At 62.8% G+C, this 14,104-nt stretch overlaps 2 protein-coding genes across 7 annotated transcripts in view; one reads left to right on the forward strand and one right to left on the reverse strand.

Annotated features, from left to right (window-relative positions):
• Window positions 1-387: 387 nt before the first annotated feature.
• On the forward strand, window positions 388-5,505 carry RCOR2 (REST corepressor 2). 2 transcript variants are annotated; one of them, XM_030833818.2, is made up of 12 exons: window positions 388-1,016; window positions 1,743-1,799; window positions 2,095-2,175; window positions 2,414-2,466; window positions 2,554-2,715; window positions 2,823-2,947; window positions 3,041-3,110; window positions 3,200-3,415; window positions 3,776-3,853; window positions 3,971-4,028; window positions 4,164-4,396; window positions 4,518-5,504. In XM_030833818.2, exons 1-12 carry the CDS (start codon window positions 890-892, stop codon window positions 4,830-4,832), a joined length of 1,575 nt encoding a protein of 524 aa, XP_030689678.1. In that variant the 5' UTR covers window positions 388-889; the 3' UTR covers window positions 4,833-5,504. The 2 variants fall into 2 exon arrangements, with proteins under 2 accessions (XP_030689678.1, XP_030689679.1); XM_030833819.2 differs by lacking the exon at window positions 4,164-4,396 and having other exon boundaries at window positions 4,518-5,505.
• The window catches only part of MARK2 (microtubule affinity regulating kinase 2), a 58,328-nt gene continuing 49,715 nt past the window's right edge, over window positions 5,492-14,104 (reverse strand). The window contains exons 13-19 of one of the 5 annotated variants that reach the window (XM_060303039.2): window positions 13,791-13,972; window positions 13,369-13,466; window positions 12,418-12,579; window positions 11,519-11,776; window positions 10,459-10,485; window positions 8,446-8,490; window positions 5,492-7,851 (exon numbers count right to left, since the gene is read on the reverse strand). In XM_060303039.2, the coding sequence (XP_060159022.2) occupies window positions 7,491-7,851; window positions 8,446-8,490; window positions 10,459-10,485; window positions 11,519-11,776; window positions 12,418-12,579; window positions 13,369-13,466; window positions 13,791-13,972 (1,133 nt within the window). In that variant the 3' untranslated portion in view covers window positions 5,492-7,490. The remainder of the gene's footprint in view (window positions 7,852-8,445; window positions 8,491-10,458; window positions 10,486-11,518; window positions 11,777-12,417; window positions 12,580-13,368; window positions 13,467-13,790; window positions 13,973-14,104) is intronic. The other 4 variants (XM_060303038.2, XM_070046101.1, XM_070046102.1 and 1 more) reach the window with 4 other exon arrangements.

Raw genomic sequence — 14,104 nt, forward strand, 5'->3', positions numbered from 1 at the left:
CCGCAGAGGAAAGCGCTCTCCACCCGGGTCCTGACCCCACCCCCTGGAGGTCTAGCCCCGGCCCCCAGGCCCCGCCCCCCGGGCCCTCCCTTCCACCCCAGGGCCAGATGTTCAGCTGGCGGAGGCATCGGCTGGGGGAGGGGTGCTGAGGCCGCAGCCGGCACTACTTCCCTGCCAGCAGCTTCATTGTGTGCGCGAGGAGCGAGCGGCGGCGGAGAGCGGGCGAGCGAGCAGCAGCCCGAGCGCGCCGTGGAGAGCGAGCGCGCCGGGGAGGGTGCGAGGCGGTGCCCGCGGCTGCGCTCCCCCGCCTCCCGGCAACTCTGCCCCAGCACCGCGCGCCGTGCGCGCCGTCCCGCCGCCGCCGCCGCCAGCGCCGGGGCCCCGCCGGCTGCCGTCGCAGGCAGGGGTCTGGTCCGGGCAGGGGTCCCCTCCCGGGGACTGGGGCATCCTGGTGCAGCCGAGAGGCGCGGAGCCCGCCGGGGGCGGCAATCGCGCCGCAGCGCCCGCTCGCTGAACTGCGTGGGCAGGCGGGCATTGGGGCTCCAGGGCGCTCCGAGGGCAGAGTGCCCAGACTTCTCCGGGGAGCCCCAATTCCGTGGAGCGTCCAGAGCGAGCGCGCCCCAGCCCCACCGGACCTTGCGCTCATCCCCCGCGTACCCCACTTCTACACAAACTTTTTTGACACCCTCACCCGGGGGGGTCGCGGAGAGCGCTGGGCTGCCCGCTGGGCTCCTGCCCCGCCGGACCCTAGCCACGCTTGACCTCCTGCCTCTCGTAGCCTCAGTGGCGACCTCTCCAGGCCGGGCCGGGCACGGCACCCCAGGCGAGCGCGGCAACGACCGCTGCTCTCCGAAGGCTCCCGCGCCCCCCGGGGCAGCTGGGCGGGGTAATGCCCTCGGTGATGGAGAAGCCGAGCGCGGGCTCCGGGATCCTGTCCCGCAGCCGGGCCAAGACGGCGCCCAACGGCGGACAACCCCACTCGGAGGATGACAGCAGCGAGGAGGAGCACTCGCACGGTGAGCCCGGAGGCCTAGGGTTAAAGGCGCACCGGCCCGGGGGGGGGCGCGGAGCAGGGCGTGGGGGAGAGTTGCCGACCACGGGGGTATTATACGGATGGTTCCTGCCTTGCCTGTATTGGAGCCTGTGCCTTGCTTCTCCCCCGAGCCGGCACAGGGAATCTGGAGGCTGGGCCCCTAGCTGCCGAGGAGGCGGTCCTGCCTGCCCCCTCCCTGCCCTCAGTCCCCGAGGGACTCAGGCGTCCCTCCCTTTCACAGCTTGGGCTCCTCGTACCCTGCCACCTTGCAGGGGACTGAGGTCTGACTGGGGCAGGAGCTGGAAAGACACCTCCACACCGAGCTGTGGGGCTCCTGTGGTGGGGAGGAGCCTTGGATTCTCTGCAGGAGGGCTGTGGTCCAGGTCTAGGGGCAGCCCTCCAACCCCCCCAACTCACCCCCCCCGTCAGAACAAAGGGCTCTGCTGGGCCTGGGCTTGAAAACTGGCCCCTGTCCTCTCCCCCACCCCCCATGGCTATGGCTAGGCAGGTCTCTCCCTTTTCCAGTTCCTTCTGTGGCTGAGGGTAACTGAGGGGAAGATCAGGGAAAAGTGAGCCTCCTGGAAGATGGGGGCCCTGGGTGGTCAGGAAGGAGAACTCCAGGCCAGCCACCTCCCCCGCCACATCCTCCCGTCCTCCCTCCCTCCCTGGAGTCCTGACTGCCTCCCCCCACCCCCCACCGGCTCCACAGACAGCATGATCCGCGTTGGAACCAATTACCAGGCCGTAATTCCGGAGTGCAAGCCTGGTGAGTGGCAGGACAGGCTGTGAAGGGAGGGGACTGGAGGGCCCATGGCTTGGCCCTGAGCCCCACCTGGGGGAACCCTTGGCTGGCGCCCACTGTAAGGACAGGCGGGGGTGGGTGGCCGGCCCTGTGGCATGGTTAGTTTTCCTGCTCTGCCTTCCTGTCTGGGTCTCTGTCCCTCCTTCCCCTCTGGGCCTCACCTCGCGGGCCCCACTCCTCCGCTGCCCTCTGGCCGTGGGTCCAGGCCAGCGCCACCAGGCTGATGATGTCTTCCCTCCTTTGCTCTGTTGCCTTTCAGAGAGCCCCGCACGCTACAGTAACAAGGAGCTGAAGGGGATGTTGGTGTGGTCGCCCAACCACTGTGTGTCAGATGCCAAGCGTGAGTGGGGTGGGACCCTGGGCTCATGCATACCCTTGGGAGCTGGGGCCTGGGGTTCATGCCAGCTGGCAGCCAGCTCTTCTCAGAAGTGGGCTGGAGGCTGAGATGTGTGGGTTCAGCCCCTGTCCTGGGGCTCAGGCTCAGGGGCCTAGCCCCTGGGGGCATACCCCTTTCCGGGCAGGCCTGGCTTAGGGGTTGTAACCCCTCCTCCAAGACCTGGCTCCTCCCGCCCCTGCAGTTGACAAGTACATTGCGATGGCCAAGGAGAAGCATGGTTACAACATCGAGCAGGTGAGCCTTGGCCCCGCAGGGATTTGGGGTGGAGACGGGACAGTGCTGCGGGCAGCTGAGCCTGAGCTGTCCCCTCTCCTGGGCCAGGCACTGGGCATGCTCCTGTGGCACAAGCATGACGTAGAGAAGTCGCTGGCTGACCTGGCCAACTTCACCCCGTTCCCGGACGAGTGGACGGTAGAGGACAAGGTGCTGTTTGAACAGGCCTTCGGCTTCCACGGCAAATGTTTCCAGCGGATCCAGCAGATGGTAAAGCCCTCCACCCCCGCCAGTGCTCCTTGGCCCCTTCTTTCTGTTAAGCCTAACCGAGGCCCAGAGTCTTAGGTGGGCCCCAGCCTCTGGCGTTGCCCCTCCAGCTGCCTGACAAGCTGATACCCAGCCTGGTGAAGTATTACTACTCTTGGAAGAAGACCCGCAGCCGGACCAGTGTGATGGACAGACAGGCTCGGCGGCTGGGGGGCCGAAAGGACAAAGAAGACAGGTGGGGGGCTCAGGGAGGCTCTGGGTGGGGGTAAACTGAGCTCCTGGGGGTCCTGGCCCCTGCCTTACCCGGCCTTGGCCCCCGTGTAAGCAGTGATGAGCTTGAAGAGGGACGAGGAGCCGTGAGTGAGGGGGAGCCGGACGCTGGAGACCCCAAGAGAGAGGTGAGGTCCCAGAGCTCCTCTGGCCCTGCCCGCCTGCCCGCCCTCTCCCTGGGCTCTGCACCACCCACCTCCTCTCCTTTCCCTGGCAGCCTCTGCCCTCTCGGCCCCTGAATGCCCGCCCAGGTCCAGGAAAGAAGGAGGCCCAGGGGTCTCAGTACCGCCACCATCCGCTGCGAACTCGGCGGCGCCCTCCCAAGGGCATGTACCTGAGCCCCGAGGGCCTCACTGCCGTGTCAGGGAGCCCGGACCTTGCCAACCTCACACTTCGAGGCCTCGACTCCCAGCTCATCTCCCTCAAGCGCCAGGTGGGGGGCCCGAGGAAAGAAGGGGCCAGGCAAAGGGGACAGTCGGCAGCTGGGAACTATGATTGGGGGGCAGCTGGAGGCGTAAGGGAGGTCGTGTGGATGCCAAGCCTGCCTCTGCCCCATCTTCTGGGCTTCTGGGTAACTTAGTGTTCTTTTCTGGACATTGAAAAAAACAAACAAACCTGGTCTTTGAAAAGGGGCAAACCCCAGTGTCTCCTCTACTGAATGGTTGTGAGGGAGAGATGAGGTAGATGGTGGGTGGCAAAGAGCTTTGCTGGGCAGTGGGGCCTTGGCGAGGGTTGGTGTTGACGGCCTCCCTGGCTTGGAACTTGATGTCCCTTCCTTGCCTTGCCTTCCCAGGTGCAAAGCATGAAACAGACCAACAGCAGCCTCCGCCAGGCCCTGGAGGGGGGCATCGACCCGCTCCGCCCCCCCGAGGTGAGGCTGCGCTTCAAGTCCGGGTGCAGGAGGGGGCAGAAAGGGGAGTTTCTCTTGGGTAGCAGGGCCTCTGTTCCCATATGTTTGAGTCTCAAGGACATATTCCTTGCGCCCCAGGCCAACACCAAGTTCAACTCCCGCTGGACCACGGATGAGCAGCTTTTGGCAGTACAAGGTGGGTGAGACTCGGAGAATAGAGCGCCCCAGGAGCCTCTCCTGCCCTCCGAGGAGCTGGGGCAGAGGGGGAGGATCAGGGAAGTAACTAGTTCTAAGGGGGCATTCACACCTGCTGCCCTTTTGACCCTTGCAGCCATCCGTAGGTATGGCAAAGACTTTGGGGCTATTGCAGAGGTGATTGGGAACAAGACTCTGACCCAGGTGAAGACCTTCTTTGTGAGCTACCGGCGCCGCTTCAATCTGGAGGAGGTGCTGCAGGAATGGGAGGCCGAGCAGGATGGGGCCCCTGGAGCCCCCCCGGTCCCCATGGAGGAGGCTAGGAGAGGGGCTCCCTTGCCAGCCCCGGCCCTAGAGGAAGACGATGAGGTGAGAAGGGGAGAGAGAGCGAAACGCTTCAGAGAACAGAGGAGAGGAACCGCCTCCGTCCTTAGCCTGGGCTGAGGGTGTGCTTGAGCCTGGTTTCTCACTCTTCTCTCGCCCCTCTCAGGTCCAGATTACATCTGTGTCGACATCAGGACCCCGATCGGGGCCCCCTGCGCCGCCCCCTCCTCCGCCTCCCACCTCGCTGTCCCAGCCGCCGCCACTGCTGAGGCCACCTTTGCCCACGGCTCCCACCCTGCTCCGCCAGCCACCCCCACTCCAGCAGGGCCGCTTCCTCCAGCCCCGGCTGGCCCCCAACCAGCCCCCACCACCTCTTATCCGCCCTGCCCTGGCTGCCTCCCGCCACGGTGCCCGCCCCGGCCCTCAGCCCGCACCCACCCTGGCTGGAGCCCCCCTGGAGCCTCCAGCACCCTCGCTCTGAGCCCTGAGGCCCTCCACCAACCAGAGGCTCCAGAACCCCTTTGCCGGACGTCCTCGGGGACCTCCAGCTTCACTGAGGACAGAAGAGACTAGAGCTCTCGCCAGGTCTTTCGAAGACCCAGCGCTGCCGACAGGGGCACAGCCTGGACCCCCGCGGGTTCTGCACGTCTTTCTGGCAGCCAGCCTGTCTCCACCCCCACCCCAGCCAGGGTCTGGGGCCTTCTGAGGCTGGCCCGAGGGTACCTTTCCTGGCTGGGACTGGAACGGCTGCCTCCTAGTCTGCCAGGGCCTGGCCTAGGGGTCCTGCCCTTCGTGTGTAGGGGGTAGTGACCATAGCCTGGGGGGGGGTGGAGAGGACAGTTTAGTGTGTTGGCTGTTCTTCCTCTTCCCCTTCTTTTAGCAATAAGTCTGGGGTGAGGTGGGGAGGGAGCTGGAGGGGGGAAGTGGGCAGAAAGGTTCCTTGGGGCCTGACAGCAGCAGAGGCTGAAGAGGTAGCTCTCCAGTCTTCAGGGGGCCGGGTGCAAAGTGCCGAGGAGCCCTGAGGGTGCCCACTGTGCCCACCGCCCAGAAGTTTAGAGAAAGGAGAGTTGGGAACATACGCAGACATGGGTTTATTTTTCAATGTTTTTAAAAAATAAATAAAACCTTCAAGCTCACTGAATCCTCTTTCCCTTTTGGTTTAAGGGTCTTGGGCTTTGCTTCCTGTCTGTGCCACGAGGGTGGGGAGGGATCCCGCCCAGCACCGGCCTTTCCCCAGGCCCCAGACAGGAATCAGCTCTCCCCTGTGAGGCAGGCAGGCTGGGCTACATCTTGCCCAGGGGGACTGGGTCCCTGCCCGGTAGGAAGAAACAGGAGGAGGCAGCTCAGATTCCAAACATTCTCTTTATTACGTGTTTGATCCAGAGGAGAAACTAAGTGCAGGAAGGGGGGCTGGGTGGGGAGGGGCCACCTTGCCTGGGAGGCCCCCCCCAGCCCCTGGCCACCACCCCCTTTGGGAGCCAAGCCTTGCCCTCCCGGCCCCTCGGAGCACCCGGGCTGTTCCATAGGGCAGGAGGAGGGAGGGAAGAAGGGAGGGGGAGCCCTTGGTGGGAGCCGGAGCCCGCATTCAGGGCTTGGGGCAGGAGGGCTGAGGTTGGCGAGGCCCCTTCCTGGGAACCAAGGGCTCGACTTGCCACAGAGCCAGGCCTGGGAGTGGGGTGATGAGTAGGAGTGGAGTCATCATAAATCAAAAAAAAAAATAAAATAAAATAATAAAATAAAAAATAAAACCCATCACAAAAAAATGTACAACTCAGGTGAGGGTAGAGGCAGCCTCTGTTCAGGACCCCCTCCCCCAATTTCTCAAGAACAGAAACAGCAGAGAAATAAATTAAGGGATGCAGCGGCTGCCACCAGCCAAGCGCCCATAACCAGCCACTCCCACGCTGGCTGCAGAGGTTAGCAAGCTGGGAGTCACTTGGCCTATCTGTCCCCCCCACCCTGTGGAGGGCAGAGGCTCCCGGCCCTGCTGCCCTGTCCAGCCTCCCGCCAGGCGGCCGGCCACGGGGGCCCCCGGGCAGTGTCTCCTGAGAGGAGGGGCGACAGTGTGAGGAAGAAAAGGCAAGGCCGAGAGATGAGTGGTGAGGGAAGTCACTGCTATGGAACTAGCTGGTGCCCAGATTAATGCCAATGAAGGGGAGCAGTGGGGAGAGGGACGGCGAGGGGGGCTGTGCTTTCAGACAAAGGCTCTCCCAGAACGGAGAATGCCCAGCGTCCCTGTTGCGGAGACTAGCAGCCCAGGCGGCCCCCTGGGGGCCGAGGAGCCCATCTGCCCTGCGGTCCCCTCCCCTCTCCCAGCCCTGGGGTCAGCCCCGCCTTCTACCCAGGAGGGGGTGGGAGAAGATGGCACAGACTTTTTGAGGAGGGGAACAAAAGTCCCCACAGCAGCTTGTGGAAGGAAATGCCCAGCCTCTGGGGAAGGAGGGGCAGAGGATACAGTGTGGAGGGAGGCCGAGCCCCGCGCCTAGCCTGCCAGCCCCAGAGCAGCCGCCAGTCCCACCGCTTCAGGGCTGTGCGGCACCCCTGCCCCCAGCCCCCAGCCGCCCAGGCCTCCAGCCCAGGGGCCTGAGGTCAGGGGAAGGCCACCTCTGGTGGTTTGCTTGGAGGGGAAGGAGAGGAGAGGGGAGAAGCCCAAAGTGGGCCTGGCGGAGGGCCTGACAGGGAACTCCACCACTCTTGCCTGAGAGTGTTCCAGCCCTGAGCCACCCTCCCGGGAAACCCCACAGATCCAGTCTCGACTGTCCCAATGGGGCAGGGAGGAAAGGTGGCCGCTGGGATTTTTTTTTTTCTTTTTTCTTTTTGGTAATAAAAAATTTCTTGGTTTAGGCGAAATACTCTGTGCAACCGCAGTACCGAGGGGGAGCCCTGCCCCCCACCCCTCCCTCCCCTTCCTTTGCCTCCTGTGGGAGAGAGGGGGGAAGGGGGACTATCTGGGCAGGGGTAAATGTGGGGGGGAGAGAACCATCTCCCAACCCCCACAAACATGGAAGAAGAAACTGAGAAGGGCGGGGAGGGGAGACACACCAATCCGTCTCTGCAGTCCCGCCCGGGCAGGCGGAGCACCGGCCCCAGCAGCTAAGTCCGGCTGGCCGCCCCCGCCGCCCCCACTCCCGGCAGCCTGTTAAAGCTTCAGCTCGTTGGCTATTTTGGAGGCAATGTTTTTGAAGGCCATGGAGGTGCCCGATATCCGCTTAAACCGAACACCGTTGAGAGACAGCCGCGGCAGTTTGCACACCTCCATCTCCCACTGCACGAAGTTCTCGTGGCCCGGCGTGCCGTGCATGCACAGCAGCATGTACTTCTCGTGCAGCTCGCTCTGGCAGCTGTTCGCGTCCAGCACCTTGCGGATCTCACGCATCATCTCGTTGGGCTCCATGGAGCTCGTGGTCTTCATGCTCCACGTGAAGCGTAGCGAGCGGGGCTTGGCCTCCCGAAACTCCTCCTTTTCCTTGTCACTGCCGCCGCTGCCCACCACGTGAGGTCTGCGGAGAGGGCAGAGGCGGGCGTCAGGCGCCCCAGCCACAGGACAGCCCCCCTGGCAGATGGACCCCGAGACCAGAGAGGAGAGCGGGAGGGTGCCCGGGAGGCGGCAGTGCTGGAAGAGGGAGCGTTAGACCTGGCCCAGGGAGCAGAGGAGTGGGCGGTCTCATCTCTCAGGGTAGAGAAGGCAAGAAGCCAGCCCCTGGCAGGGGGTGACAAGGTGACAGCGCCATGCTTTCCTGGGAAGAGGGCAGGGTCAGGGAAGAAAGGGGAGCACGCGCTCAGTAGCCCTGAGCAGTTCACAGACTGGACAGAAAGAAGTGACTGGAGCTTGTCGAGGGGTAGGAGTCTAGAGTCCCAACCGCCTGGCCCAGGCAGGGCTCTTGCTTCCAGAACACATCAGACCTGAGGAGAAGGGCCCACACCCACCGCAGCGGGGCTGTGGGGGTCCTCTGAGGAAAGGGAGGCCCCAAGAGGGGGAGGACAGGGCGCAAGCATGGGAGGAAGAGCCGGGTGGCAGAAGGAAGAGGAGTGGGAGGCTCGTGGCAGGGCCGGCGGCCCGGGCAGGGCGGGCGCTGGCTCTGGCCCCCTCTCACCTGAGCGTCTCCACTCGGTCTTTGCTTTCAGGTTCATTCAGGTTCCTCAAAAAACAGAGCGAGGGAGAGTTTAGTGCTGGGACCTCTGTGAGGGCGGGTCTGGGGGAGGTGCCGCCGGTGGGCGGGCGGGCGGGACCCAAGCCCAGAGGCCACTCGCCCACCACCTAGCAGGCCAACATGGCAGCTCAACTGTCCCTCTCCAACAGGGAGCCCAGCACGCGGGGCCTGCCCCTCCCCACACTCTCAAAGACGGGTGCCGGGAGGAGCCAGGGGAGGAGGAGGGTGTGGACGTGCGGGCACACGCATGGCGCACACAGCCCACAGCCAGGGCTCGCGCGCAGGGCGGCTTCTGCACTAGCACCCCCTGAGTGGGTCTCAGAACTGTAGTCCTCTTGGAGGGAAGGGCGGCGGGGGGGGGGATAAATAGAGGTCTCTCTCAGGAGGCTCAAACGGCCAAGGGCCGGACCTGCTTTGAGTACGCCTGGGGCTCAGTGCCTGGGACTGGGTGGGGAGGAGATGGGCCCTGAGGCCGGCTGTAGACAAGCCCACCTCCCCCATTCTTTTATAACTCCCCTGCCTGCCAGGCCATCTGCTGATACAGAAGGGAGGACAGAGGGCAGAGCAGGGCAGACACCTTGGGAGGGTGGGTGGGGAAGAGGTCTGGCCCCGCTGAGCGGCTTCTCCAGCTCCTGGCTGGAAGATGGGTGCCTGGAGCTGGGAAATTGGGGAGTGCAGAGGAGGGCAAGGATGTAAGGAGGAGTGAGAGAGAGCAGCGGCAGCACATGTAAAAGGAACACAAAGACACAACAGACACACGAATGCAAACAAGTGCACTGCGAGCAGGGAGCCTGGGCCGTGCAGGGGAAGGAGGCTGGCTGCTCTCTCCGGCCCCACCTGGCTCCTGCCCTGTGGGTGGAGGTACCCTGCAGGGCAGGCCCCCACTGGGGCCCCATGAGTCAACAGCCAGCCATGCAGTGAAGAGCTGGGTGGCGAGCAGCGGGTGGAAGGGGGAAAGCCTGAACACCCTGTCTTGGCCGTCGTTCTGTCAGCTGGGGCACCAAAGGGGCTGGGCTGACGGCCTTGGGGAACCAGGGCTCCCAACCTGGCCCTTGGTCCTCAGCTTGGTATTTGGCCCACCCAGGCCACCAGAGAGGATGAAGACAGGGCCAGGAGTGGCACAGCCAGGAGCTGGCCCAGGAAGGGAGACGCCTGAGGGAGGGGGGATCTCCCACTGTTTGGCCAGGGCTTAGGGGTAGACGGCCCCTGCCCTAGAATGTCCCAGCTTCTGGCTCTTCGGAAGTCACAGGCCATAACTGGAGAACACAGCCCAGAGAGGACGCAGCCTGATTCATCCAGAAACGTCTGGAGGTAGGAGGTATGCTGGGGTGGGGGTGGGGTCGGCCTAGTTCTGCAGGAGCTGCCAGAAGGGGGTGCTGTGCCCCGCTCGTGAGGCAAAGGCTCCTTCGGCCTGGAGGCGTCAGGCTGAAGTCTTGAGACCCCAGTGTCCCTGTAGTACCTCCAAAGTCCTGCCATCCCAGAGGACAGGGGCAAGAGGCCACACAGCCCTGAAGTTCAGGGCACCAGGGAAGGGGAAGCCCAGGAGACCCAGAATGAGATACCATCCCAGATGCACTTTCGACCCCGGTGGAGCTTCCTCAGAGCGCATGCACAGACACGAGAAAGGGCTGGAAAAGGAACCCAACGCGCTTGTGACCAAAACCCAGGGTAGGGGATTGGGGGGAAGGAGACAATCTTAAAGGGAGAATTCCCTGAGAAGGTCCCCCTTGCTTGGGGACAGGCCCATCGTTTTCAGAGTCATTTGCCCTGAGTGGGCAAACGTGGCCTTGTGGGCCGCCCAGGCAGAGGCCGTCTTCATCCCTTTAAGATGGCAGAGAGAGGACCCCACAGACATGGTTTAGCAGATGCAGGAGGGAGCAAGAGCCAGAAAAGGGGAGTTAGTGATGGAGGCAGGACACAGGACACAGACGCACACACAGCGGGCTCAACGCCTACCTTCTGGCAAACCTGAAAGACAGATTTCTAAAAAAACAAACAAAAAAAGACAAAATAAAAAAAGAAATAAAAAAAAAAAAAACCAACAAGACGGTATGTGGATAAGCAGGTGGGGAGTGGGCTTTACAGGTTCAAGGGTTACCCCACTTGTGGAAGAGCCGCTCAGCGAGACTAGAGTCCCAGACATCCCCATCTGCTCACGCCCCACCCTGCAGCCCTACACCCGCATTCCGGGGCTGGAAAGGGGCATGGCTTGGCTACTCTAGCTGAGTGGAATGAAGTGCAGGAGGAAGGGCAGGCAAACCTGTTCTCTCCAAGGCTCCTGCTGCTTCCTGAGCTACACTAAGATGGTTGAGGAAGTGGTGGGATGGAGACAGGGAGCAGCCCAAGAGGCCACATTACTGGATGCACCTCAAGAATCAACGCTGTCCTTTTGGGTCATCAGGGGCCAGGCGTGAGAAGCCTCACGAAGAGAACCTTCACCCTGGCTCCCGCGCAGGAAAGCGTCAGAGGGCCTCAGGCTGCAAGGGGGCCACCTAGGCCCCACCAGCTATTTGATGTACGGCCTCCATCCTGGCAACCCCCAGCCCCCAGCAGAGGGGCGTGGCAGAGGGGGTGGCTGCAGCCAGACAAAACCGACTGGGTGGGGAGAAAGGAGGTCAAAGGGGGCAAGACAAGAGACCAGGAGAAACTCTCCTTGCCGGCCCAGCCTGGCTCAGGCCTCATGACTTTGCAGCTGCGTCACCAAATATAAGTTTCCATGGGAACCCAGGAGAGACGAGGGGGGCTTTTATTTTAGCATCTGAGTTCACACTCTCCTAGAGAGGAGGCGGCATCGGCCATCTGCTCGGGCCAGAGAACAAGGAGTTGGGGAGGCCTGAGAGGGACGGATGGGTCTGGGCATCTCAGGTGCCAACAAAGACTCAATTTCTTAGGCTTCCTGAGGTTTCTAACCCTGGGACCTGATCCCAGCTCTAACCCCCGGTGTCCTCATCCCCACCCCCAGGCAAGGTGGAAGGCCTGGCCTCAGCCTCTCTGCCGCCCTAGGCCCCCTACTCACCTGCGTACAAACTTGGAAGTGAATTTGCTGAAGATGCTCCCCGAGGCCCCCCGCCGGCCCTGGCTGTTGCCAGAGGGAGAGGCTGGGGTCACACCGTAGGGCAAATTCTGCTGGTCCCGCACCTGCCGGAGCTGCCCAGCGTGGAAGGTGCTTCGACTGGAAACACCCCGGGGAAAATTAGTTCGGTCTGGGGCTCCACCGCTGCTGCTGATGTTGTGGGCGGAGGGGGAGGCGACAGGGACACGCTGGGGGGCTGTGCTGTGAGAAAAGAGGTGGGGGGTGGGGAAATGCATCAGGGCATGAGAACGCCATCAGCACCGAGCATCTGGAGCTCCCTGGCGTGGGAAAGGGAAGGGGGACGCTAGGGCAGAGGCAGCCATCACAGAGGACACAGAAGGAAGGGGTGTGACCACTGAGGACACCAGTAAGGAAGATGTTTGGGTGGAGGGGGAAGGAGATGGTTTGGGGGAGGGAGGGGAGGCAGGGAAGGATATGTGTGTGGAGAGCAGTACAGGATGGAGAGAAGAGGCTCCTTGGGAGCTAGGCAGTCTGGAACCTCAAGGGGACAATGTTGACCAACCCTCAAGGACTGAGTCCCTGTGATGCTGACTGTCCCCGGGGTCCTAAGGAAGTCCAGGAAGGCTCAGAACAAAAAGGCTTCCTTCTGGAGCCTCGGGACGGCTTCTTGCATATCTGTTCTGAGAGGGAGAACTGGAGGAAAAGAGGGGCATTAAGCTATTTTTTGTGTCCTCTACTTCCTGGCTGCAGGGGACAGCCATCTCTTGTGGCTAAGATGCCAAAAACAGAGCAGGACCCCCAGGTGGGAAGAAATTGTGGGGGGCGGGGGGGTGGGGGTGGGCTGAGGGCAGCAGGTGTATCAGCTGCCCCAGCACACTTGCCTGGGCCGCGGCACCTCACAGTTACTGTCCGTGGGGGGCAGCCCAGTGGCCTTGTTGGGGTGCACGGAGGCCGACATGGATTTCTGGTGCTGGCGGGGCCGGGCCGCAGAGACCGCGGCGGAAGCAGAAGCCGTGGAGGCCCGGGACCCTGGCATGGTTAGGCTAGGAGACAAAAGCAGTGGAGAGGCCTGGGTTAGGGGTGGGTGGGGGCAGGAGGCTCCGGTTAGGAAGCACAGGCAGGGCGGGAAGGGCCAGAGCTGGGGAGCCTCGGCAGGATGCAGGTCAGGCCCAGGAGCAGCAACGGGGCACAAGTCAGAGCCGAGGGAGGCAGGGTAAGTAGGGAGTAAGGAAGGCGAGGCAGGCCAGAGCCTAGGGAAGGAAACCCAGAGTGCAGGGAAGCCAACAGGAGGCAACTGCCTCCGGGCTGCACTGGTCTCCTAGAAATTCTAAGAACAAGGATGTGTTGTCGCCAGAAAGAGCAGCGTGTTGCTAAGGGGAATTTTCATTAAGCTCAGAAGACAAGGAGCCAGGAGCTCAACGTGACGGTCAAGGTCGGGGGGGCTCTGCTCTCACGGGCACAGCCAGAGCCACCCTCAATGTGTGTGCGCTTCAGGTGGGCGCCTCTCGGTCCTGCCCTGAGCGGGCCCCAGGCACTGACGCCCAGAAGAGCGCAGTTGCCACGCCCTGGCTGCAGTCAAGAAGCAAGAAGGCAGCTGAGATGACCATGGAGTCACACTCGGTCCACCGTAAGGAGCGGTCACAGGAGCACAGGGGAGAGGAGGAGGGGGTGGGGAGAGCAGGGAGGAGGTGCTGGCGTGTGGAAGGCTGGACTGGACAGAGCCAGGATGGGACTCCAGGGCGCAGGACAGGAAGACGGTGCTGCTGACAGACGTCACCGCTGGGAGAGGTGGCTCCCGGGAAATACGGCAGGCAGGGCCCAGGCCTGCTCACCTGTCTTTGCCGTTCTGGATGGAGGCCTGGCCAAGGCTGGCCCTCTCCAAAAGTGGGGAATTCCTGCTTCGATTTGTGCTGGTGGAGAGGACGCTGTTCTGTGGGGAATAAAGGGCAGAGTGGTATCACAGAAAACCAAAGTGTTCTACTGGCAGGTTCACAAAACCTGCTCCCCCTCCCCCTTCCACCACGAGCAGTCGGGCTGGGAAAAGAACGGATTTTGCTTTTACCCTGTGGGGCAGGGTTTTCTACAGTAAGCTGAAGTGGCCCCGGGGCGGAAGGTCAGGTAGGCAGCCAAAGGGAGCTGGGTCTGCATTAAGGAAAGAGCTGCCTGGAGAGGGCAGGCCCCACAGCAGGAGCCGGGAGGATGGGGAGGAGAGGTGGGGCTGGCCAGGAGGAGGGAGGGGGTGGGCGTGGCTCACCGTGGAGGGGGTGGGGGTGGTCTTCTTCCTCTCCAGCCCAGGCAGGGGGCTGGCGGGCACTTTGGCTGTGCTGCTGGCCTTCCGCCCTGGCTCCCGGTCCTCCTCAGGCCGCTTGTTTTCTGCGTTGTTACTCTGAGTCTTCTTAGAGTAGGAATTAGAAGTGGGAATGGCAGGACCAGCTGCTGGGCCAGAGGACAGTGGGAATGGGTAAGGGCAAGTTGGAGGGAAGTTAAGTGACTTGCCCAAGGACATGCTACTAATAAGGGCTGAACAGGGATGGAAACTCAGCTGTGTCATCCAAAGCCCCAAGAACC

Source organism: Globicephala melas, chromosome 8, assembly GCF_963455315.2.
Source record: "Globicephala melas chromosome 8, mGloMel1.2, whole genome shotgun sequence".
In the NCBI taxonomy this organism is placed as follows: Eukaryota; Metazoa; Chordata; class Mammalia; order Artiodactyla; family Delphinidae; genus Globicephala; species Globicephala melas.